The sequence below is a fragment of the Nipponia nippon genome, unplaced genomic scaffold (assembly GCF_047370975.1).
Source record: "Nipponia nippon isolate SJK-2023a ecotype South Korea unplaced genomic scaffold, ASM4737097v1 scaffold_5, whole genome shotgun sequence".
Lineage (NCBI taxonomy): Eukaryota > Metazoa > Chordata > Aves > Pelecaniformes > Threskiornithidae > Nipponia > Nipponia nippon.
Window position 1 is genome coordinate 34,450,800 of NW_028262369.1, and position 26,783 is coordinate 34,477,582.

Sequence of the window (26,783 nt, forward strand, 5' to 3'; positions counted from 1 at the left end):
AAGAACGGGGAGTTCCTGCCTTTCAAAAGGCAGGACACAATGGGACGCTCCCCGCTGCCATTTCCACCCTCGCAGACCCATACTGGATATCCTCAGGTTGCTCCTGTCTGCAACACATGCAAAGAGACAATGAAGCCTCTTTGTGTGCTCCCCTTATGATCGTGCTTTCAAGGGCCCTGGGCTGGTAAAGAAAGCGTGCTGTACTGAAAATAATTGCAGTAAGGCTTTGAGATACACACAGACTCATTTATTTAGCAATATTAACTGACTTTCCTGCTTTTCCATCAACACTAAGAGGGTTAATACCTTCCCCCTGGGCTGGCCTCCAGAGATTTTGCTCTCTGTGGCTCCAGATGGCTTTCAGAAAACTCTAAAGTTTTGCTGCCCTCATTAGTGGCAGATGTGGGAGTTATAGTTTGAAATTTAGGTTTACTAAAGTAAAGCATTGTGAAATCCCAGGAACCCACAGAAGCACTCTTAAATGCACCAGTGGTACAGATCACAGAAAACATGCTCTCATGTAATACTGAACAAGAGACTATTACCAACAACATCACTTTCCTTTCCCCCCTCCACTTTATCTCAGGCTTCCAGTGCAGCCTTCCCTGGGAGATTCCTGCTTGGCTTTTTGCTGCTCCCCTAAAGTGGCAGCCCCCAGAATGTCGCAGCTTGGTGGCTCTCTGCAGTGGGCACACCGGTAACAGGCCTGGCAGTGCTTTCTCCTGAGCGGAGCGTTGCACTCCTACCACCATCCCCAACTGTACAGCACCGGCCTCCTGCCTCAGATGCTCACTTCCTCGTACAGCCGGAGCCAGGCACTAATTTTGTATTGGTATCAGCCCTGCTATTTCAGTAAATTTAGTTCAACAGGCACCTAAGTAACCTGAACCAGAACCTGTCTCAACCACTGCTTTTGTCACAAAAGCGGACAGATTTTTTCATTACCTCCACGCAGTATGCTTGAGAACCACATGCAGAGCATGCTTTTGTTACAAATTCCCTTCCATTCTTCCTACTATAGAAAGGGGAGATCCGAAACATAGCTGCACTCCTGGAGAGGATGTTTGCTTTGGCAACCAGCCCGTAACACTCATCTGCAGAGCCTAACAGGTAAAGCCATTGAAATCAGCCTGCATTGGCACTGTACAAGGCCTGGAGAAGACACTGTTGCTTCACTGTCATTACATAATGCTCTTCACCAGCAACTCTTGTATACAGAAGAGACACAGTACAAGAGTCACTTGTAACATCCTCCATTAGTATTGCTTGAACTTTGATCTGGGGGAGGAGGCCTAAAATAGCCATGCAACACGTAATCGTTTCTGAATGGGCTTGAAGTAGATGGTACATAGTTGAGAGAATCTAACTTTTTGGTCATTCAAGTAGTTAAGATAACATTGACCTCCTGGAAGGACAGCTTCCTTGAAAAACTGGTTTTGTGTAACTGTTGTACACTATGTATAAATACAGAATATATTTCTGTTCATCCTTCTCAGCACAGACATACAGCACGTGCAGAGAAGAATATCTCCGAGATGGATGCACCCTGAGGTTGTCACATCCAGAAGGATGTTACTCATTTGTGGCTTACAGCATATGTGTTCCATGCACACAATTTCTTTCTGAAGAAAGCAATATTTTTAAAGGAGAAAAAACCCAAACAAACAAAGACCATTCAAGCCATGTGACGGTGTAAGTCGCACAGGCTTACACGGTTTCATGGAAGCTGAGCAGAACCACAGGATCTTTCCCTTTTCCTCTCTTATTGTAAACTTTTTCCTGCTGTTTCTGCAGGATTATGCTGCCTGATTCACTAGCCTGTAATATTTTTAACCTAGAAGTATTGCATACAAATCATTCATTAAAAAGGTAGCATATAGGATATCATTGGAGTTGCTTTAAGATTCAGGTGATTTTTTTTTTCAGTTTTGTTTAGCTTCAGGGGAGACGTTCTTGTAAACTGTTACCATTTGATGCTTCTCTCATTTTCCCAATAATCCATAAATCTGGTTGTGGTTTTTTTTTTTTTGTTTTTTTTTTTTTTTCTCCCCTCCTTTAAATGCCACCGTCTCATCTTCCCCATCACTGTTCCCCTTTTCTTTTGTCAAGTTTAGTTATTCAGACAGGGCAGCATGTGGTTCTCTAGATGATCACTCTCAACTATCCATTTTGTCCCAGAATTCATTATTTCATTTTTCCCCGCCCTCTTTGAAAACTTTACATATTTGGGTTAGGAGACACTCATGCCTTTGTTCTGTTACCCACCAAGCATCGCTCTTTTTACCCTTGTACCCCAGTTCTCTCTCTTTCTGTATCCCTATTACAGCACTGAGATCCCTTACTCACTGCAAAGTCAAATGTTGCACTCCAGCCTCCTCAGTTGTGTGGTTAGACTGGGAGCTGGAAAGCAACTGCATGTAGGCTGTGGGTGCTAGGTACACCACGGAGGGGAGGGTCTCTGGATAGGTATGTTCTCATTCGTACCTGCCAGAGGAGGGTGGATACATGGCTCTGCGCCATCCATTTAGAGAGGAATTGTATGCAGCACTGCTTCTGAGACCAAGGAGTCAAACCCCAAAGCCTTTAGGAGTTATAGGCATTAAGTGCTGATTGTAACAATGACAAACCAGAGCTGAGCATAAGAAGGAAGGTTATCCTTCACTAGGATGTGCACTGTAATTTCAGTGAGAATATACTTTGCTTTTCTCTGCTTCCATACGACCCACCTGCTGAAGAGGTGCACAAACTGCCTCTCCCTTAGCTGGCATCTATACTAAATGGGTTACAGCTGCTACTAATTTCATTTAGGGCCTAACCCCTTGATGACAGAAGCCATGACTTGTGCACAGGAGTTTGATGAGTCCTAGCTGGGTATTTGCACATGGTATATTTCTGCAGCTCACTTATACAGCAAGGAACATATTTTCAGCTTAAGAAGTGTGACCTGATCTTTCATCACTACCATAAATGAGCTGATACTATCATGGTTAAGGTGGCCATTTGTAAGTGTGTCAGCAGGAGGGAAAAACCCCGCATACGTTAAAGAAGACAGGAATAAAATCAACAATGGCTCAGGAGTGGCAAGAGAAGCAACTTTAAGTTCACCTTAAAAAAAAAAAAAAAAAGAAAAAGGCTCATAACATCAGTAAATGAAAAACAGCTAAACGAATTTCACTATTGATAACGAGCAGGAAACCCAGTGCTTGGGATCATGAGTTTATGCAAATCTATTATTACTGCAAATTGGAATCCTAAGACCCTGATCATGCAGCACTTGCACATATGCTTAACTTTATGCACATGAGCAGTCTCATTAACGCCAAAGACTTAGTCGTGCATAAAACTGAGCAAATGCATGAGTATTTGTAAGACTGGGATTTAAACACAAGGGATAGAAAACAAATTTACTGTATCATCAACAATTATTTCTGAAACCCATCAGAAGCCAAGGTGGTGCCAGAAACCTGTTTAGTGTAGAAACATTCAGAGAGGGAGAGGAGTGGGATTTTGAAGATTGCTGCCTTTAACTCAATCCATTAGGCCCAGTAATGGTGGGCCAAACACAGGAGGAAAACATCCCTGCCCAGATTAAAATATAACTGATTATGGGTATTGGAGACATAGCCGTTCCCATCACATTTTACACGATAAACTGGATTGCTTCTTAAAAACACAGATTTCAAACTTGTTTATTGTAAAGAAGAACTGGTTATAATCAACTTGTATTTGACTAAATTATTCAGCAGTGTCTCACAAAAGTCTTACAAAATTAATTTAAATGGTGTTAGGTTTATGTGGATTCAGAGCTGACTGCAGCATTTGTATAAATAGTTACAATAAATACAAAGGCTTACATTGGAGGGAGGTGCCTATTGCACTGCAGTGAAGACTGATGGCTAGTCTTAGAGCTAGTTTTAATTAGAATATTCGGCAATGCTTCAGAAAACAGAAGAGCTCCCTTATGTTATGAAACATGATGAAAATATGCTACTTCCTTGGGAATCCAAAAGAGTAAATAAAATAAAATAAAATAAAATAAAATTTGAGTACTTACCAGCAAGGCAAGAAGAAACAAAGAGCTGTAAAACAATGTCTGTAGAAGTAAAGCTTCTGCCAAATTTAAAGGGATAGCTCTGGAAAAGGAATTCTGGGAAAAGTGCAACTCTAAATTGGGGAGATGTAAAAATAAGGTCTCGGCAAAGAAATAAGGTCTTGTTATCATAAATATAATCAGTCAAAAGTCATGCTTATGTTTCAAGATAATTCCTGTATGCTTTTTAGGCTTTTTTTTTGTTCCAGTTTGAAAAAAATTAGCACATTCTCAGCAGTCAGTTTTACTGCTATTTTTTGTTGCATGAGGTTTTTTTTTTCATACTTTCTGTTCTTTTCACCCAGTAGAATTGCTGCTGTCAATTTTGCTGTGTAACAGTAAAGTTGACGGAATTATGGTACTTTTTGTATGTCACATCTTGCAGCTTGTTTCAAAGCAGCAGTTCCAGGACCTCTGGGTACCATGCGTGGCCATGTATCTGACTCCTGGTGAAGTCTGGATATTGCAGGGGCTCTTGGTTCTCCACATGGTTTGTTCAGGAGGGTTGTCATGGAGATACAGAGTCTGAAAAAGGCAGTAGGTCTTTCACGTGGCTGCAGTCTATATGGACAGGCTGCCCACAGCAATGGCCATGAGACCTGAGCTGGCAGGGAGCCAGGCAACTTGTGAAAATGCTTTAGCTTATTTGCACTTGACATTTTGGTTGTGGTTAAATGGAGTATCAGCGCATTGATGACCAGCTGTTTTCAAGTCTGCATCCATCTTAAAGGCTTAATTTTATATAAAAATAGCTTTGGGGGATGACTTTGGTGAGGTAGCATCTTCACTTCTGTAATCGCACAGCACAGTATTGGTGCGTGTCCTGAATGTATGAGAACAAAGTGAAAGGAAGTAACACAGGCTGGCACGGGTTGCTGGCTAGGAGCCCTCCTTCCACTAGCTCTTTTCCTAAAGGAAAGAAAGTTTTACTTTTCTTCATGGGTTAAGTTTTGGCTTTTTTATCTCGTCTATAAAGGTTTCAAAGGATGTAGGACTTCTCCTGTGACTAACTGGCATCTGGCAAGGGTGTGATTCTGAACTGGGCTTTAAGGGACTATCGTGACTCTGGTGTAGCAGCCGGAGGAATCAGCCCTGCAAACATTTGTTCATTCTGCCTGATGTCACCATGTGCAACATTACTTTATATGGCTGATCAATAAGATGCATGAGTTTGAAATTCCTGGCTTCAGGGCACCACCATGTTCTGAGTTGAAGGAGTGTGACAACTGGACAGTGGTGGAAAGTCTGAAATAAATTTGAACAGCATCTATGGTGTTTTCAATGCCTACCTGCTTCATTCCAGTAGGTAAAGAGCACAGACAATCTGTTCATCAGCACAGCTCTGGCAGACTGAACCTCCCAAAGGCTGTGTTGATAATGAACTCCTAAATGTTGCAGTTCCTTTGAAATACACTTCCAATTCTTTGAGGAAATAATTATTTCAGAATAAACCAGTCTTTCTTAATGCAGACCTTATTTATTATATTCTGAAGCACACCTTGAAATGCAACATTGAACACAAATTTCTCTTTGATTGGTTTAATGGAAACAATTTCTCTCTTCAGCAAGCACTTGCTTTCAGAGTGAAACCTTAACATTTTACTTTTTATCTCTCTTGTCAATCATTGATTTTTTTTTTCCTGCTGGCCCTACCTGTAAATGTCATATACCCTCAAAAGCATGTAATCTGAAAAGATGCCCAAAAAAGTTTTTATTTTTCAAAGCAGTCAACTAGTTACCAGTTGATCTGACAAATATGTCACACAAATTTATTTTTGGAAAAACAGTTTGTTCAACTGATGCATGGCACTTGAGTGCAAGTTTGCTTAACAAAATTGTAACTAATGCCCAACTGTTATTTTTCTGATTTGATATTTCATATCATAGACTCATAGAACTATTCAGGCTGGAAGGGACCTCAGAGGGCCATCTCATCCTCCTTCCTGCTCAAAGCAGGGTCAGGCATGAGATCAGGTTGCTGCGGGCTTTAGCCAGTCTTAAAAACCTCCAAAGATTTTAACACAACTGCAGAACCTCTCTGGGCAACTGTTTCCAACACTTGACTATCCTCATGGTGAAAAGGTTTTTTCTTCATAACTTGCTGAAACTTCTCTTTATTCAGTTTATGTCCATTGTCTCTCCTCCTCTCTGTCTGCTGGGTTGGGGCTCGTGTTACTAACGGCTGTGACAAATAAACCCTTTCATTTCTCGCCAGTATTTCTGCATGCATTAGGGAGGAAAATTACAATATCCTTCAGGCTCTAAGGCAATAAATCTAAACAAAGTTTTCCTGCTCCTTATGTGCTGTATTAAAAGATAAAAACTCATCCTTGCATGTAAGGAAAACAGAGTTTCAATGAAGATCTGACCGAGAGACTGGAGAGCACAGTTTTCCTATAGAAGATGTTCTTTCATTAAAAAGACTATTGTAACCTAAACACTTTATGATATATTTTCTTTCCAAGGAACTTTTTCAATCTGCCTGAGCATGCTGAAGTCATTATATAGTTACTAGAGATGCTTCTTTGTCCAGGCAGACTTACTATAGGTTACATTTCTGCAGGAGATTAAAAATGATGTATTAGTAGATATCCTGCTAAAAATACTCTTTTAAATAATATGTATCTGCATCTTCCCAAGCCTGGAAGAACATATACAACAGCAAAGGAAATACAGCAAATAATTCAGGGCAAATAATATATAACCATGAAAACTTTTACCACTGTATTTATTTAAATGACAGGAAACATGTCAAAATGTGAAAGCTAAGCACTTCAGTTTATTCACATATTTTACATTCAAAAGACCAACAGAAATAATTTTTTTTTTTTTCAGAAAAAAAGGTTCCTCTTGTGATTTCCAAAATTTTGACAGAGACATGGAATATACTTAATGAAGCATGTCACTGCAGTGCATTCAATGAAAGCCTTGTGTATATGGAAAAAAGAAAATAAACAAACAAATTTGACAATTACCAAAAAAAGTTTGCCTTTAATATAAATAAAATTCAGAGTAGTGCTTTATTTTAACAGACAACACAACAGTGTGATTTATTAACAACTATGTATTTACAGTGCCTCACTGGTAAAAATAATGGGCTTCATCTGAGACCCTAGACACTTCCTGAGAAGGCAATGTGGACTGAGGATTGCACAGCACTTCACATAAGCTAGGTGCTAAAAGGGTGAAATTAAATCATACTTTTAAAATAAGCAAGATGACAAAGGTGGAACTGCTGATGCATTGTGTTTATGTCCTGATCCAGCAAAACGTGCACCTCAAGTACTCCCTTTGATTTCAGTAGATCTATGTATACTCCTAAGGTTAAACACAGGATAAGTGTTTCAAAACCAGGAGCCTCAGAGGAAGACAACTGCTTGACTCAAAGATGCTGTGAGTAGAGAAAACTGCTGTAATTACAATTTTACGAGGTATGGAGGCACACGACCTTGAATTTAAATCTGCATTCTTCTGCAGGGGTGATTTCTACCACTTTTACTTTGATCCTACAGGGTCTGGATTCCAAATATCTCTATCAAGTGACAAACTTGTGAAAGCATCTTCTTCCCACAGCCTCCAAAATCATAGTGCCAGTTTAGTAGATCTCAGTCTTTTTGGCAATTAAATAAAACAAGAACCAGATCTTTTTCAAAGTATTCACAAAATAATCTTCCACTTAAAAATGGCTGTCCCACCATTCTTGTATCAGATCTGACCTCAGCTCTTTAGATCTAAACAGTTCTTTAAAAGTTACAAAAATAAAGAATTGATTAATATACAAATATATATTTCAAAGTGATAAGAGAATAACATTAAACAAATTCCTTTTTTAATCTACTTTAAATTAAAAGAAATGTTTTCAAAAGTCTGGGCTGAAGCAGATCTTTATCTATTGACTCTTTAATGGAACCCATTCCCTGCAGATGGCCACATACAACTTAATGTAAGAAGCTCATTACTACAAAAAGACAGTGAACATATTTCCACTGGCAAAGCAATTAATAAAAAATCTGCTGTGCCAGTTGTTTTTTGGTATCTTGCTTTCAAGAACTGCAGACATTTCTAATATTAGAAACAAAACCTAAATCATGAAAAGTCTTGAGCTTCTTTAGAAATTTGCTTCTTTCCCTGGTCTTCATTAATATTTGTTTTGCAATAATCCACTTTGTTTTGTATACTGTTTGTATACAGCATAATATAAATGTGCTGCATGAATGCACACGTATGTACAAAACCAGTCAGTAATTCAGTTAAGAGATATGCCTGCTCACTGGATCATTTCATACTTTCACAATACCGTATTTTTCTGTAATATCCATAACAACATCATCTAGGTTGCTCCCTTCTTCCACTGAGATGCTCACGCATGTTTTCCTTCCATTTATCTCAAGCAGCCGAAACAGCAAGGAACATTTTTGAACAACCTATAATACTCTTCCTGAATCTGCAATAAAAATAATGAATTCAAATATGAAATTGATTTATGCATAGGTCTATATGTCTTTTAAGTCATTTTGTACTGCTTCAATCACTAGATGTTTTAAGGTGGGGCTGCTTTTGACTTTAGGACAGGATACTGAAGAAAGTGTCACCTCAGGATATTGTGGGTAGCGTGAATCCTGCTGCTAACTGCAAAGACTGGAACGGAGTTTTATTGCACCCGCTGTCTTATTTCATTGGGTTAATGGCACTATAAGGAGTTTTATAATTTTAAAAAACATTTTTCCATGTTTCATGAATTGTTTTTAAAACTGGGAGAAAATATGTGAGCAGGTAAGAATTGGGCAGAGGTTCTGTCTCCACTGAAAGCAACAACAAAATTTCCCCTCTTCCCTCCTCTCTCCCATCAATGACATAAGGATTTACTGTCTTGCTCTGATAAAATGTTTGCACCATGGGTCCACTTCAGGGCTGGGCACCTGCCTGTGCAGGTACATGTGACTACCTGAGTCACTTCCCACAAGGAATGGGACACTTACCTTCCTAGACAACACACAAAGAAAGATGAAGATGAACATCCCCTGGAATGCGTTGAATATTGTAAAAAGATATGCAGTAACCACAGATCCCTGTACGACATGGAGGACCCCAAAGATCCAGGTAGCCCCAAGGAGGAACAGGAGAGCAAGAGCACCTCGGGCACAGGATCTAGACAGGAAGGAAACATTGCAGACAACATGTGGGCACGTGCTATTTTCCTTCCTTCACCTCTTTGGATGGTGAATTCTGCCTAGGGAATTTTTTCCCAGCTGCAAAGGCCTCAGAAATGCAAATGCATGGGCTGCTCTTTAGGGTGTGCTGTAGCACTGTGGCATGCATAGGCTCACATAATCACTGCAGAAGAGCAAAGGAATAAAACTGGAGGGCCTTAAAACACTGGCTTCTTTAATCTTCAGATATGTTTTCTCTGGTGTACTGCAGCACCATATGATTTGATTTAAATCTACTGTTAGTGTAATTCCCCAAGGAAAAACATATGTCTGTTATGAAGCATTCCCCTACTTTTCCTCCTCCCCCTTATCCTCCTCAAAAAATAACCCAGAAAAATGTACAGTATGCTCTTAGGTCAGTACATGTGCATGACATCAAAGGGTTCCCAGGCTGCCTCTCAGGTTCACTGCAGAAAATGGTGCCAGTTGTAAAACTAGATCATCTTTCTTTCGTTCTTTCTCTTTAAAAAAAAAATATTTTGTTTTTAGAACACAAATACTCTCAAATAGTTCCTGGGTCAGCATATTGATGTTTTAAAATTATAGGAAGTGATTGGCTATGATTTTTTTTTCCAACATGCTGTAGAGCCCTGCTCACAGACTTGAGCAAATTACAGCATGTTGTCTTGGAAATGAAGCCACTGATTACTTTCTTATTCATTCTTAGCCCAGTCATTGTAGGACTTCCTTTGAACAACAGACATTTTTAGCACTGTTTCTCTGAAAATGAATAATTTTCAACTTCATTAAAACCAGCTCACCACATGAAGCTATGAAGGGTGAGGAATAAGAGAAAGTAATCAATCAAACAATTGCTAAATCCTAACTATAAATCTAGTGCAATGCATTGAAACTGCAGGAGTGTTCCTAAGCAACACAAACAATAAGTTGTTTTCAATGTTCCCTGTAGTACACTTCAGCTTTTCCTGCACAAATGGTTTTCAAGGTCCCTATAAATCAGTTTTAAAGAGAGTGAGTTGATGGAAAAATCATAGCAGCATGCAAAGCAAAAATCCTAGAGAGAATCCCCACCCTGCTCCTGCCCCCCCCCCCCCCCCGCCACAGAAGCACAATGTCCTACTGTAGAATTTTACAAATAACATGAATGGCTTGATTCTCTTATCACTGTATTACTTGCTACTTCAAGGCAAATATTTTGGTCCCAATTCAGGCATAAGTTTTAAAATCTTGTTTTGGCTTGCACAGAGGCTGTGGAAAGGACTTAAGAAAAAAGGACAATTACTTCTTTAATCTTGCCATCAGGCTTTACCCTCTGGTTGATACGGGCCACTCGTATTCCTCGTACGCCTCTCACACAACCCCAGTGTTAATGTACAAGGTATTGCTCAATGGGAATAAAGACTGTAAAATCTACCTCCAAATCTATATGAGGGGATAACAGAAAAAAACTTATTCCTTTTTCTACAAATCTTCCAGAAGATTAAATTGTTATTTTTGAATACTCACTTTCATCTCTGGCTGTATTTAAACTTACAGAAGGTAGAATGTTTATTAAATGGCAAACTTACCTTATATTTTCATAACAACTAACTTCTGGCTTTAACATTGCAGTGTGTCGAAATACTTTATAAATAATCACTCCGAAAGCCAACAAATTAACCTGGGGGGAGTGAAGAAAGGAACTTTTAGTTCAAACCAGGATGCTTTTGAATTTCAATAACTGTTACACATTTAAATGAAACAAGCCAAATAAAGTTTCTGTGTATATGAAACCTACAGAATCCAGTGCCAGAAGGGGAAAAAAACCTCCATGCTTTTCTGAGCCACTTCTATTAAAAAAATATGAGCCCTGTAATAAACATTGATCAAACAGGGCTGTAACTCTACCTTATCTCAACAGTATCACTACCAACAGTCTGCAAATGTTTATTGATTTTATTGGTAAATCTCTTTGATTTCCTGCTGAGATTTTTTTTCTGTAAGTAGAGATGTTTAAGAAGAGAAGAGAAGAGAAGAGAAGAGAAGAGAAGAGAAGAGAAGAGAAGAGAAGAAAAGAAAAGAAAAGAAAAGAAAAGAAAAGAAAAGAAAAGAAAAGAAAAGAAAAGAAAAGAAAAGAAAAGAAAAGAAAAGAAAAGAAAAGAAAAGAAGAGAGAAATGGAGACAACCAAAAAAGCCCCTCCCCCCCATGGGTTTTCTATTGTACTGTATCGTGTAGATCTTGACAAAATGTATGTCTTTTGTTGCTCAATAACATTAATAACATCGTATGGTCTGAGGTCTTTGGGGTGTGAAAACTTTCAAGTGGCACAAAAAAACTTTGAGGTTTACACAAAGAATTTTTAAAAAACTAACTTTGGTTGAAAGGCTCCTTGCTGTGTATTCTCTTTTATATTTTATGTTTGTTTCATAGGTGCATAATTTCAGTATGGTTTTTTTTCCTGCCTTCTTTATAATGTCATCGCTTTATTTGAGTTTGAAACAGAAAAAAGCAACTAAAAGAAGGAGATTTGCAAATGATGCTCAATTATGGTTCTGAACCTCTGTTTGCTCGGCTAGGCTTCACTGATCTTTCATTTAAATTTATACTGCATTCCTTTAACAATGTGGATGGGTTTGCTTTCTTGCCTTTTTAAAAAATTCTTATTTTGTTTTGCAGCATTTAACATCAGAATTTATTAAAAATGTTAGTAAATGAACCAAATTTTAGCTGGATGTCATCCAGATACTATTTGTAGATCCTTGGTTGTAATCTCTTGGTTGGTTCCTGTGGGCTTCCAGCTGTAGAATGAATAGAATTAATGTATTCCCCAACTTGTTTCTCCAGAAAGACTCTGTGGTTTTCCTCCCTCCTTCCTTTTCTTTAAAAAAAAAATCCTCCGAAATGAAAACAAAAAGCTGCTGTAGGAGCACAGCGTCACTTTAAAAAGAATCACTTTCATTTGTTAACACTTGTTATGTATGTCCTTAGAACATTTTTGTTGTGTCAAGGGGGGAGTATCTGATATTAAATGCAGGCTCTGCTTTAATTAGCTGCATGCTCATACTTTAATACAGCATAATGTATTTACAATTTGATAAGACAGGAGATAGAGCTGATTAGCAGTTTAGGGAATTAATCCTAACACCTTGTACTTGCGCTGATCGTGAGAGCTATTCTGAAGCTCCTTATATTTAAAATTGTAATCTATAATATCTCCTAAACCAGCAATTTTTCAAAGTTAATTATAAGCCAGTCAGCAGTTGTGGGTAATTATATGCAGACTTACTTTTTATCTTATATTTGTGGGTGAATAATATATCAAATAACTTAGTGCACACACTGTAATCTGCATAACCCACCTAATGTACTTATTAATCTGAAAAAGGTAGGGTGAAATGTGATCAAAGTACCATGAGAATGGAGAATACACACTGCTACTTCTTCAGAAACTGTTACCGAGATCGCAAGCACAAACCATGTGACCAACCTTCCTCTCTGCCGGCCCGTCACCAAGATCACTCATGTCAATGAGAGCCTTCCTATTGCCATTAATAGGCTCTGTAAACAGCTCTATGTGCCAAACCCCCTTATCCTTCCCACATACACCAGCTGCAGAACTGGAGAGGTTTTGCTGAGCAAGAATGGGGAGGGAAACAGGCCAATGTGGGGCCTCGTGGCAGTGGACTCCATTTTTCTTTGTCCCAGTGGGGCTCCTTTACACAAATACTATTTACACCGTCCGTTGCACAGGATAATAGGATTTGACCCTCTGCATTAAAGTAATACACATTAGCTATGATCCTTTCATTCATCAATCCGTTCTAATGGGAATAATCTGTACGTATCGGGGGAACAGGAGAGGTTAACAGCGGCTTCTCGGAGTCAGCTGCCAGAACACAATTATTGTACAATACGTCTCAGGTAGCCTTGCAGGAGGTAGTGTTACAGGGTAATGAGGGTAAGCTTAACTTCTGAAATACCTGGTCATTTCCAAGATTTATTAAAGCCTTAAGTCGGTTTTTGCCCCATTTTGAAGCACTCCGTTAATAAAAAATATCTATAGTGAAGTGCCTAGACTGCCTTTACACAATGTTCAGTGTCTCAGAACAGTAGCTTTTAGGCAATGTAGTGGGGTGTTGTTTTTTTTTTCCCCAACCTAAGTTAGAGGCCTCTGGAACTGCATTTTTTCCTTTGGGGGACAAAATAAGTAACGACAAAGTAGTTGTAACTGTCCTGTGACACAGAAATGCAGCAAAACCCGAGGGAAAAGAATAACATGAACTCATGGGTAAATCCAGAAGAAAAGACTAGCTAATGTTAATAATGTGTCAAGTGTGGCCTTTAGAGAAAACTGGTAATCCAACAGGTATCCTAAACAACACATTCTGCTTCAACCTGATACTCTGCATGTTCTTTGCTGTGAACATACCAGTAGCCTCAGCTATTTCTGGGAAAAGTAAAGTAAAAAGTTCACATTGGACAGTTGGACTGAGTAGGAACACTGAGAAGTTGGACTGAGTAGGATTGAAGGGGAAATGGCTTTTATATAACTGATATCCTTGAAGAGCCATACGTATTTCAACAAATGGGGTGGGAAGTCAAATCACCCAAAATGCTTGGCCAAAGATGCAACCACTTAAGACATTTGAATTTGTATCCAAAACTGAGCTTCAAATGAACAGAAATGGAGGTAGCAGGCTGTAAAAGTAATCTAAAATATAGATAGGCACAAGGAATCCTGGATCCCCAAATCTTCCAGCTGGGACAAACTGAGGGACTTTTGTATGAGAGATGCTGAAATATCTAAAAGGGTTTCAGCTGCTAGTTATAGCCAAATATTGTGTTTTATACTTACTTTGGTTGTAATCATGTGTTTTCATTTTTGTAATTAAAGCACAATCTTCAGATCTTGTTGAATAAACCTTCGATGACATTATAATTAAGGCTGCCTTAAGGTGACAGGCAAGGTGAATAAGAATGAAATGGCAAATGTAAGGCACGCTGTCTCCGGAGAGGCAGCAAGCTGGCGTAGAGCAAGATGTGCAGGCAACTGTGAAACCAAGCTCAGGACAGGCTTTGCACAGGCCTGGAAAGGGCCAGCCTGGGGACTGCTGCTGCCACATACTGGCTTTGGGGAGAAGTTACCTCTATAATGAGCAGAGCTACTCTGCAGCTTTGGGCAAACCCAAAGCGTGGAATGTTGTGGCATGGCCACAGTTTTATCAAGTGAATAACGGCATTACAGTGTGACACAGTGAGTTCTTGTGCCTTTGTTTTCAGTGTTATTACATGGCTGAGCAGTCAGAGAAACTGCTGCGTGTCCTGAGAGGGGCTTCTTGGCAAGTCTAATAGGCTAAAGGGGAATTGCATTGATTCCAAGCCCAGAACTGAATTTTTTTTTTTTTTTTTTAATATAACAAACCACCCCAAGCTGCTATTGGCCAAACAGTGCACTCAGTCCTTACTATTTCACAAAGAAAACCTGACTTTCTCCCTGCAAGCACAATTCTGTGAGGTGCTGAGCATCCTCAGCCCTCCCTCACCCTGAGATTCGGTGGGAATCAGGTTTCACTCAGTGTGCTCAGGTGCACTACAGGACTAATTTTAATAATTAATCTATTCCTTTTTTTTTTTTTTAAGTGGTTAATCAAAGACAAGGGCTGATATAGGAACAACCTCCGCTCATACCATCTTCAGGGAATCATTTCTCCTTAAAGATATTTGTAAAAGTATTTTTAGCTTTCTGAAATTCTAGAAACATTGTGGTATATTTATGAGCAAATGGTAGGAAACTTAAAATACATTTACATGAAATAGACATTAAATAAAGGCAATTATTAGGATCCCATGAATTCAAGATTTTGCAGGTATGGGCAACCACATTTATGTGTCTATATAACCCAGGATAAACTCCAAGGAGCCACAAATCTGGACAAGCTAGGTTTTGTTGTACACTTGTGACTGAGTTTAAAGGGAGAATGGTAAGTGTTTAGTACATCTCTCTGGGGGAGATCATCTGTGTGAAGGGTCATGAGGATTTAGGACTTTGGAGTGACTTCTGGCCCCATTAATCCAATGGCAGAACTCCTGTTAAGTGCCAAACTCCCATTGCCTCCAACGTTGTCAAGGCTTTACCTCTACGAATCAGAGAGAGCGATAGTCTCAAGGGATTCACAGGCAACAGTGGACACTGCTGTGGGTTTCACTCTGCAGATTAGCACTTGCATGTATCACGGATGCACACTGTGGTACAGAGCAGGATAGTGAAATTTTCCTGCAGCTGTGTTTTGGGGATCTCCATGGTACCGTTCCCATGTTCACAGCTGTAGTGTTGGTGGGCAAGATAAAGCGGGCATGCAAGGAAGAGTTCAGAGCTGTCTGGAGTAGTAGAAGTCCTTGGATCAGATCTGACCCACAGCCACAGCGTTGGTCTGGATAATTTCCCCTTGTAAAGAAATTCACAGGGGAGAGAAAGCAATTGCAAACACAAAGAAATTTCCTGGTGCTTTCCTAATCATCTTGTCAAAAATAAGGAGGGTTTGCCAGAGGAATTGGCCTGGGGAGCTCTGTTCAATCAATCACATGTATTTTAGGATAGGATGGGAAAAACTGTGTGGTGTTAACCTACCTCCACCTAGAGCTAGGATAGCTCTGTAAATCTGTTTGCAGATTCATCCCTCCCTCTGTCTTAATACTACCATGGCTAACTGAAGAGAGTACTTCTGCATAGGCTTCTGTAATGAAGGAAAACCACCCAACAGTGGGCAAAAGTGCAAAATACTGCTGCTTTGGCTTCTACTCCCAGCAGTTCTGGGACCACTGCAGCAGAATTTCAACCATCCACATGTTGTAGAAGAAAACAATAGAGTAGTATACGTATGAAGACATAATAATATATACTTTGCTCTTTTTCCTAAGATGAGGATCCAGAAGAGCACTGAGAAACAATATCATCTATAGTCTAAGCAAATTACAAACTTCCCTGTTAATTACTAACTGTATTTTGCAAACTAAATAATAATATAAAAATGAGCACATAGGTCCTAAAATGCTAAATGTTCCAAGCTGTTGGAGTTCTGCTAATAGCATGTTGCTTATCAACTGCTATATTTAAAACAGGTCCTTAATTCCACTGTTAAATGTACATACTTTACATACTGAAAGAGCAACGCAATGTTCTATCCTCAAGTAAATATAATGTTAGTGCTTCACACTGCGTGAAACACTCTCTGTGTAGGTACAGAATGATAGTTATTTTTAGTTGAGCACTGAATGGTATGAAATACACAAAATCTAATAAAGCATGCAAAACATCTGCCTGCAAATAAAAATATTTGCACTCATGTTGAAAAGTTGTCGTTTCTTTCATAATTAATTACAATTAAATTGTAAGATACTGAGTGAAGTGATATATCATCATTTTGCCCCATCAAGGTAGCTGACAGCTGTCAAATTTGGCAACTAAGAAATCTTTTCTTCCTTCCTCCCCTCCTCCCTTTTTTTAAGCAAGACAAAAGAGCACTTGAAAGCTCAGAGGGAAATGGTCCATCTTTCATGGCGGTAGGTCAGTTAGCACCTGGACATCTGGGTAAATGAAACAGATCAGGACGAGAGTCATTTAAGAAAATTTTGTCTAACTTTTTTTTGTTGAAAAATGTCAGTTCATTAGCACTAAAAGACATTTACTGGTTTAGACTATACTTTCACCAGGAAAGGCTTTTGACTAGGATAGCTTTTCTGATTAAAACCAGAAAGGACAGTCCTGAACAATGAAAATCCCTGTGGACAGGGCATTTATCCAGGATGTTGGAGACACAGGCACAATTTTCTGTTGCACTTAATATTCAGACTAGGCTATGACCCTTAGTTTCTCCAGCCTCTGTACCAGCTATTCACCACTATTGCTCTGTCAGCCCTGCTGGATCTATTCCACACCATATAAATAATTAAATATTCACTGGAGCAGGGAGACCTGGATCTCCCTCATCCCCCAGTTCTTCATCCAGGACTATCTAAAGATAGTTCTTTTTTTAACGGTGTAATTGTTTAATATGAGACTAAGTTTTTGAGGCTATTTCCAATAACATGTATTTATAGAATGAAAAAGGAATTGGTAATTTCGTACATGATATCCTTGTGTAAAAGATACACCCCAGCCTTTCAAAAGTTATTAAAACACTTTAAATACCAGCCTTTTAAGGCTCTCTAGTGTTACAAAGAAGAGAAGGTATAAGAAAGAGGCAGCTAATTCTAAAGATTCAGACATACTAGTTCTGATTCAGTCTGAGCACTTTACATTCAAACTTCAAAAACGAAACCTCCAAATCATTCCCTTTTCCTTTCTTAGTCTCTGTCTCAATAATTGATGAAACCATCTATATGCTGATGTCAGATCTCACAAAAAAGAATGAGAAAATTTCTCCTGCTGCTCTCTTAGGCATATACTTGAATTTTTTACATATATCATATTGAATTTGGCTCTTTCAAAAAATGTCTGAAGTTCAGAGCAGCTGTATCTGTATCAGTCTTTACAATGACCCTCATTATGAGTGTTTGAATTAATGAGCTTGTGATGGTCTGAATTCTGCCACAGAGAGCAATACAGTTCTGTCTCTGGCTGTATGGCTAATGGCTGGGTAAAATGACAACATTCAGTGGGTCATCGTTATTTCAGTCAGGGGAGAACAGAATTAAGCTATTAACAATACAACAGTTTAAGCTTCAAAATGAAAATGTATGCCATATTAATTGCATAAAATTGGACACAAGCTGGCAGTCAAACAGTCTGGGTTTCTCTCCTGACTGATTTATCTCATTATCCTGTCCCCAGTGAATATACCTTCTTGAATGCTTTAAGTATATAACAGCAGTCTTATCTGCGAGTAGAAAATGTAAAAAAAATATTAACAAACCTGCTTTAGGCTATATTTTGGGGAAATATTTTCAATAATGCAGGATTTGAATTTTATGATTCTAAGATTTTCATAATTTCACTTGTTTTAAGAGTTAAAACATAGCTAAAAGTTTATTTCAAACCCTATCTCAGGAAATACATAATTTTCACATAAGATTACTCTTTATATATGAATACTTCAAAGCTGTTCTTTTACATACCACATAGATTACAACCTATATACCTGTAGATTTAGACTCAATTAAATGCTTCCTTTATATTTTTAGAACACTTATAGCAAGCTGAAAATAAATAAACAAATAAATGAGGTTTCTATATTTTTCACCAGAGTAAACAGCTTCTCAGACTTCTGAATGCAATGTTGTTTCTTATTGGATTGCAAAGCTAAACACATGCTGACCTAAATACTTTTATTTAACCTCAGTTTTGCAGCCAAGGGCAGGAGGGATGAACCAATAGAGCTGTAACTGACCTCAGCCATAAATGTTAGCCCAACTAGATCCAGTGGTAGGGGTCTATCTTGCTTGCAGTATAATTAATTACTAGATTTACTCTCCTCTTTTTCCAAGAAGATTTTGAGAAGGTGTATTTACTTGGGAGTTGGTAATGACATAAATCAGGCTGTTTAATGAACTGATTCCAGGTGCATCAAAGACTTCAGACTCCATGTTACACCTCTTCTGTGGTTTCTTTGCATAAATGCAAACCTCTCTTAGGCTGCATCTGGAGCCTTATGCAGGAGCCCTGCAGAAGTATTTTCACCTGGCAAAGAGGACGAAAGTAGTTGTACATTATTTTTTAGCACAACTAGCTTCAGTGAATGGATGAGCTACCAGGAGGGAGGCAGCATCAGGAGCACAACTGAGATGTGAAGTCTGACAACAGGTTATATTTGCCATTTTGAAGGTGTGAATAGTTTGCAGAAAGCTGTCCATGCCTTCCACAGTTTGCCAAATCCTCTAAAGGATTTTGACTTTTGCTTTTTAGAAATATTTATGGTTCTGCTGTGGATGTGGTCACAAAATCCCATGCTGTGGCTTATGATTTTACTCAAAGCCACAAGGAGTTCTTTCAATGACCAAGTGAGATTTCCAAACAGAGTATTAACATGCAATTACTACTGTGAATTTAAATTTGCTTCTCTAAATGCCTGCAAGTGATGACTCAAAGGGGCAGTAGAATAGTGGAAGAAAATGTGATTTGAATGAGAAAATATGTAGTGTGGATGTAGTCATTATGTAATTACTAAGAAAGTCTGAAAGACATCATCAGTCTATGTTAACTATCTAAAGCAAACCTATGGTGTCCTTTCAATGAATAATTTAGGGCAAGCATAAGTGTTTATAGTAATTGTGCTTATAGCAAGGCAATGTAAAGAATCACCACCAGCATATTAAGCAATTAAAGAAAAAATGACTGATTCAGACAGTTGTGTGGCTTTCCTTAAAAAAAATACTCTGAGGCTCAATACACATGGATCCATTAAAATAGTGGGCACAGTTTATCTTGCTAGAAAAGAAGGGTGACTGGGACATCGACCTGCACCAAGCTATGGGATGTCTCAGGAAATCTGCACAGCCAGCTGGCACCTGCAGATGCTCTTCCCCTTCCTCTTGGACTCCACCTGTACTCCCCCACCTGCTGTTTGTGCTTGCTTCACTCTTGATGACAGAGGACACACTTAACTTTTCAAGTCTAGTGTCCTTTCAGTGAATCTGAGGGAGAACTTCTTCACAAGCTTTTTCTTATAACACTACTAGCTAAGTTCATTTTATAAAAAAACCTTTTATATGGAACATCGTTCAAGGATCTTTGAGCCTTGTGTGATGAGTTTGTTCCTATGTAACAACGTAAGAGCAAGTAATTTTCATGTTGTAGGCTAATAGCCACAGCCTCTTTTTCCAAGTATTTCCGGTGACTTTAGAACAGGGGCTTTAATGACAGAGGGAAGGAAGGAAGGAAGGAAGGAAGGAAGGAAAAACCTTAATTTCACATGAAAGCCCTGGTCTTGCTGAGAAACTGCATCCATTGGGCATGGCAGTGTGGAAGCTGTGGCTTGGAGAATAAAGCTAGTCCTGTCCACTGAAGCCACAGAGGGGCTGATGAATAGGGGACTATTATTCTTTCATAAGGAATAATAAAGCCATTGCTAGTCCCTGTAGGAAATTTATTTCCACTAAAAAGGCAGACTGAGGAACAAGAGTAGATATAAAAAAGAGTTTAAAACAGCTGTTTTCTCAAAAATGTACAGTAAACGGTATAGAGTATGCTTTTCTCATCTATCTAAGAAACATAACCAGGCATTTATCACAAATAACCTTTGGAAAAAAACCCCACAGAATTTTCCAAAGCATAAATATTCACTAAAAAATGTGAGATGGTGGTATGGTTTGTTGTGATGGAGGTCAGATATCAAACAAATTTTTCTATAGTAATCCTTAGAATATCAAGAAATATCAAGAGTAATGAACATGAGCTGCTTCACTGAAGAACAGGAATAATAATGTGAAGAAGCCCTAAGAGGCAATGTAACTGATTACACCAGTGTGGTGTGATTGACCTCAGAGGGCTGCTTTTATTTTTTTTTTCCCTTTTTTTTTTTTTTTTTTTAAATGGGAGCAATGGACTGTCAGATCATTCTCAATATTGAAGTCTGGGAAAATGTAAAACTTTAAACTCTTTGAATATCTACTTTTCTACAAGAAAGATACTTAGTTTGAATGGCCTAGATTAGAGCATTAGGTACATGAAATTTGTAAGTATATGAGAAAACAGCAGAGTAATGGATTTGCCAGGAAATTTTTCTGCATTGATTGCAGCAGTATTACTAATCCTGAATCAACCTAAATGTACAGAACTGAGTAAGTGTTAGAGCTGTCCAATAAGATATGATGAATGCACTATTCCATTAATTTTACCTTTTTTGTTGAATAAATTATTTGACAAATAATGGTAAAATTCATCAAATAAATTATCTGATGAATATATTGTTTAAGTAATCGACTAGATCTAATGAATATGCAGGCAATTCCTTAATGAAAAGCATTACTGTTAGCCTGCTTTCATCACTCATGTGTCACTTTTTTGTATTTTGCAACTGCAATCTGTATATTTTATTCATTTACCCATTCATTTATACATGGGAAGTTCAAAACAGTATGGTTAATCAATCACTGCAATTCTTAGAATATTTTTGCTTTACAGTTGATTATTCATTACATTTATTACATACAGAAATACTTAATAAAAAGAATTTGGCTTTTCTGAGGACCCCTCTCCCAAGAACTGTTATTGGCTTGCATGTTCCAAGTCAAGTTTACAAGAATGCTCTGAAAATTTCAACATCCATTTATAAGCCATTTTTTGTAGTTGCAAACACTACAATTACCAATTGTTTCAAGAAACTGGAGCTTGAAGCCAAGCCAGACACCTTCAAGGTCCCTGAAAACACACTTTAGAGGAGTAAAACAAGGAAGAGTGTACAGGAACCACCTCCTCATTGCACAGTGCTAGGATGTTTGGATAAAAGCCACAGAGAGGATTATTTGGATGATGTTCAATTTTGGAAATGTTCCAACCTCAAAGAGCAAGTCTGTATTTTGTTATTACAGAGGTGATCTCAACAAATGATACTGATAGATTTATACTGTTAAACAGCGAATTGCACCTGTTAATGTTACAACATGTCACACTTCTGAGTCCTGGTTCCTCATAGGGGTATGCCAATTTATTGTGGCAGTGACAGTGGATACAATAGTCAAGGCTTCATGACTCTGTCAACACTGCAAAGGTGCAAATCATGTTATTGTGGGTGACTTTGAACTTGTGGCATGAAGCTCAACTGAACAGATTTAATGGGAGAAGGTTGTGTATATTAGAAGGGTTGCCTATAGCTGCACTTGGGAGTAGCAGTGATTCTCTTCCAAAATTCCCTTTTATTGGCTTGTAGATTTTCATAAGTACAGTGTTAATAGTCTTTGCCCAACCCTTCCAAACGATGTCATTTCTGCTGCCAGCTAGACAACTAATATATAGCTGTCCCTCACAATAGGTATAAGTGGAGGGACTTATCCTGCGTCCACAGAGTTTAAAAGACAGATTTTACACAAATGTCTGTGATGTGGAATAAAGCCCTTACAGAGGTCTGCTCCCACTCAACACAGAGTAAGCTGTCTTGCCAGAGGTGAGGAAAACCATGGAAAAGTCCTCTATAATGGGAAGGAGTTTGTTCTTGGCTGACATTATATTCTCATCAAAACTGCGGCCGCATTACCCTGCAGACAAACGGTTATTTCCATTCTACACATTTCCTATTACAGGGAGATTATTATTGTAAGAGTGTATTACAAAAGAAAAAAAATGTTCTAGGGATTTTTTTTTTTTCATTTTCATACCTTTTATCTCTGGAGCTTACATTTGTATTTGCCTCAATCAGGCATGGGTTGTGGTGTGTGTGAATGTTTGTCCCTTAAAGCTTGTGATAAACTCACTTTTCTATTAAAAAGTTTAAATACTTGTTATAAATAATTTCTCCATATTTGTATGCTTTGATCTAATCTACTGCATAGTTTTAACTAAAATGGTTGTGGTTCTAAAGATTACAAGTATTAGGAGGAAGAAATAAGTTGTAGAAATTATCTTCAGCTTGCAGCTTGCTTCACAAAGGTTTAAAATGCCCTTTCTTTCCTAACTTCATCTAAAGAGCTTCTGACCCACTCCTTTTCATGTACAGTCACCAATTTAATAATAATGATAATAATTTTTAGATGGGATCAATAAGGCCATTGCTTTACACTTAAGAATTCTAATAGAACCTTAATATTAATAAGCAAACACCCTTCAGAAGTAGTGTCACTGCTTAGACATTCAGAGAACTTAGTTTGTACTTCTGATAAACACTTGAGCTCCCTATGCTTCACTATTACTGCAGATTTAAAGCCCAAGGATGTGTTTGAAATAATGTGCAGAAAATCCATTGGTACAGAACTGAGTCTGTTCTTCATCATTTACATGCTGTGTCAAAGGCATATTACAATATAATCCAAACCACGAATCTCCTGGACCCCCATTCACAGCAACTGAAAGCACTATTTGGGTACCTAGGCATTTGTGCTAACAATGAGTTTAATGTTTTTGTGCAAGCATCAGATTTGTGGTGAGCAGCTCTCCAGAGATTTGGTGTCCAAACTCTCCAGGCTATCTTGGAAAATCTGCAAACTCAATGCTATTAGTAGATGAAGCTCAGGATTAAAAGTAAACTTGAAGCTGCCAGATTTTGCAGCTTTCTATATGAGGGCTGCGGTGCTCTAGCTGGTTACCCCAGAATAAAAATAACATTTCCTTTTCAGAGTCCTTAATTAGTGATTTTTTTTTTTTTTTAATTAGCCATGGGCAGAATGGGAATCTTGGAAAGAGATCAGTTTCTGTAATTAAAAGGACTTCCTGAGTGCCACTACTTTGGAAAGAGTTTAATCTTTGTTATGGTCGTGCCTATGCAGCGTGCTGAACAGGAAGATTGGATAATGGAAATAGAATTACCGCCACCAACGTGCCTTCCAGAGAGCAGACATCTAACATCAAGTTCATCTTCTAGAGTCAGTACCTATTTTCATAAAGCTTTCCATATTTTCCTTAGACAATAACCTGGATAGGGCATGAGCAAATTAGCTAGCTCACTGCACTCTTTGAAAACATCCCTTTTGCAGTTCAGGCTTCAATTTGCTATCACTCCATTAAAACAAGCTGTCCAAATGCTCAAAAAAAATCACACAGCAGATGAAGCAGCTTGCTGAAAGCGTGTTGCCGTTCCTCCCTGGTCTAGTAGTGCATGATTATGAAGAGACAATAATAAAGGCATGCGAATACAGTGAAAACAAGTTACCACAAAATACTTCCATAACACAAACAAAAACAACAAAACAACCACAGGGCTATTTGCTGTCCAGCTACAGCTCCTTGTGTGGCTTCACTTAGGCAAAGAGTGGAAGGAAAAAAGGAAACTATCTGGCTGTTATCCTCATCCATAGGAGGACTGCATAGGTGCCTAGTGCACATATCAACTTCTACCTCTTCCCCTTTTAATTTGCAGGGATTGCTGGAAGATCTGGAGTGCTCAAAGAAAGGCTATGGGCCTCCGAGCCCAGTTTGCAGGATTTGCCTCTGTGGCCAGCTAGACTGATATCAAAGCCACCGCAGACCTGCTCTGCCTCTGTACTGTGTACCTAAGATCCCACATCAGGCACAGCTCAGCTGGAGCTGAAAGCAAGGTTACAGATGCATAAATTTTGGGAATTTTGTATATTTTGATAATGCAGTTTTCCTGTACTAACAGTGCAGTGATACATCACTGACCATAAATCTTCTCCTGAAGGCAGATGAGGAACAGGAATGAGAGCAACAACAAAAAAATCCCAACCCCGCTGCCTTCATGGAAGAAAGAGATAAGGTCCAAAGAGGAAATAGGAAATTGGCAACTTAAACATAAGAATTGTAAGAATTTCCCAGTAAAGGATGGTCTCTCCCTGTGATTTTGTTTTACCGTAGTAACCTATCAGCCGTCAGGGCCATCTGACCCCAGAAGCACTGAGCCAAGGGTGCTTTGCCTTGCCTCTCTCGAAGTCTTCTGTGCTCACCAGGAAGGTGGGATGAGGAGGCATCACACTGCAGTTGCATCTGGCATGTTGCACCCAGGCTATCCCCAATCTACAGTAGGAATTTGGGGTGCAATTTGACAAGAATTATACCTGATACTTTATTCAGCTTTGAAATGGCAAATGCATTGAAATAAAACTGTTTTACTATCATCTTGTGTGTGTTAGACACTGCCATTTCTTCCTTTTTACAAATCCTCACATTTATCACCAAATAGCTTAAAAAGCAATGAAGGTTTATAACTGACTTGACCATAAATGTCACGAGGCCTCACCATTGTACCTTCTCCTCCTGTTACCTCCAGCTATTGCCAGATCACTGTCAACCCAGTCATACACAATAATGCCCCATTACAGTTTTCCAACTGTAATGGTTTGTTAAACTTTATAGCACTTAGAAATGCTCCCAAGGCACCAAAAATGTCTCGATTCAGAATTGAACATATAATACCTGCCAAATTTGCAGGTTTGAAACCACTTCCAATAAGAATTAAAAAGGCCCTCTTCACAGCTGAAATAGGACTATCAATACTTGACTTGTCTGCCCATGTGAAATAGCGGGTTCTTTTCTCTGACGTCGCAATTTAGTTTAAAATAGCTTTGATGATGACAGGGTACACGCGAGTGATAAAACCATAAAGATGACAGTCTAATCTTACAAAGATGACCGATCACTGATAAGAGATTAAGTCACACAACATTTGAAAAACCAGATTATCTGTCTGCTAGGATAGTGTCTGTGTACACCTCCTGCCGAGCCATGCTGAGATGCCAACGACATACAAAGATGTCACTTCTTAAAAACCAGAAATGCTTCATAGAATTCTCAAACCATTGGGTTAAAAGAAAGAAAGCAAGTAAGAAAAAAGCTCTGATCTTACATTGAGCTTTTTTTGTCAAACATTCATTTTTCAGGCTAGTAAAGTATTTAAATGTACAGCATATAAATAATTTAGAGACACTATAAAAAGGTCTAAATTAGCCAATTCTGTCCTATAATTAGCACTCACAGCTATGCTGGCAATGGGTGGGTGATTATTAAACACCTTTTATTATCGGTTTTATGTACTACAATAAAAAAATGAAAATTATACTTACAAGAATTATTAGACATGCTGGTCCTATAAAACTCCATATAAAGTTATTCTTTGTGCTGAGCCAACATCTGAAAAGTAAAGAGCAGAAAATGCCTTGAAATGTGCTATTGTGACTATTGCATCCTTATGTATGTTGATTTGGACACAGAAACAGTGACTTACACTTCTGTGGTGCCATAGTACTTGTATCCCAGTGCAGCAGAGATTCCAACAACCACGGCTGGACTGACGTAGCCAAAGACATAGAAATTCTTGTGCAAGAAACCCTTGTTGTAGATGACTCCCACAACTATAAGGTAGAGGTGAATACCTTCAATGCACATCCACGCAAAAGCAGCTAGAAGGAAATAATGGAGTAATCCAGCAGTAATTGAACAGAAGAGCTAGAAATTTAATCAGAGAAAGCAAGAGTCATAATTCTATTAATATGTCTCTGTCAATATAACAGCATATGCACAGCAACCTAGTGACTCCAAAGTGGTGGTCCCGCAGCCCAGATGTAATGCTGACTGACAAGAACTTGGCCTACACCCACGAGCACACTTGTTCATTAGTGTTTTCTGTAGCAACTGGTAAAATAGAGACTACATTCAACTTTTAAAATTGGTGCACGTCTTCCCAGAAAAACTGTATAAACAAATTGACAAGGTTGATCCCATAGTTACAGCTGAGTAGTCTATATGCTTTTCTGATCTAGACAAAGTTCATTTTTATGATTTTGATAACACTGTAATTAATCACCGGAAGGAATTATTTCCAAAATAACTTTTGTTAGTACAAAATGTAAAATGATATTTCTCAATCAATCAATACTGGAGTGTTACCTGAGGGACAGCAGCTCATATTTTTTCAAGTAATTTTAAATTCTATTCAGCTACTTA

General features: G+C 38.5%; 1 protein-coding gene across 2 annotated transcripts in view; it reads right to left on the reverse strand.

Annotated features, from left to right (window-relative positions):
* Positions 1 to 6,799: 6,799 nt before the first annotated feature.
* Positions 6,800 to 26,783, reverse strand: part of ADGRL4 (adhesion G protein-coupled receptor L4) — a 76,558-nt gene continuing 56,574 nt past the window's right edge. For both annotated transcript variants that reach the window (XM_087733107.1, XM_009468214.2), the window contains 5 exons: positions 26,065 to 26,285; positions 25,904 to 25,970; positions 10,830 to 10,921; positions 9,070 to 9,238; positions 6,800 to 8,534 (listed from right to left, as the gene is read on the reverse strand). In XM_087733107.1, coding sequence (XP_087589233.1) covers positions 8,472 to 8,534; positions 9,070 to 9,238; positions 10,830 to 10,921; positions 25,904 to 25,970; positions 26,065 to 26,285 — 612 coding nt within the window. In that variant the 3' untranslated portion in view covers positions 6,800 to 8,471. The remainder of the gene's footprint in view (positions 8,535 to 9,069; positions 9,239 to 10,829; positions 10,922 to 25,903; positions 25,971 to 26,064; positions 26,286 to 26,783) is intronic.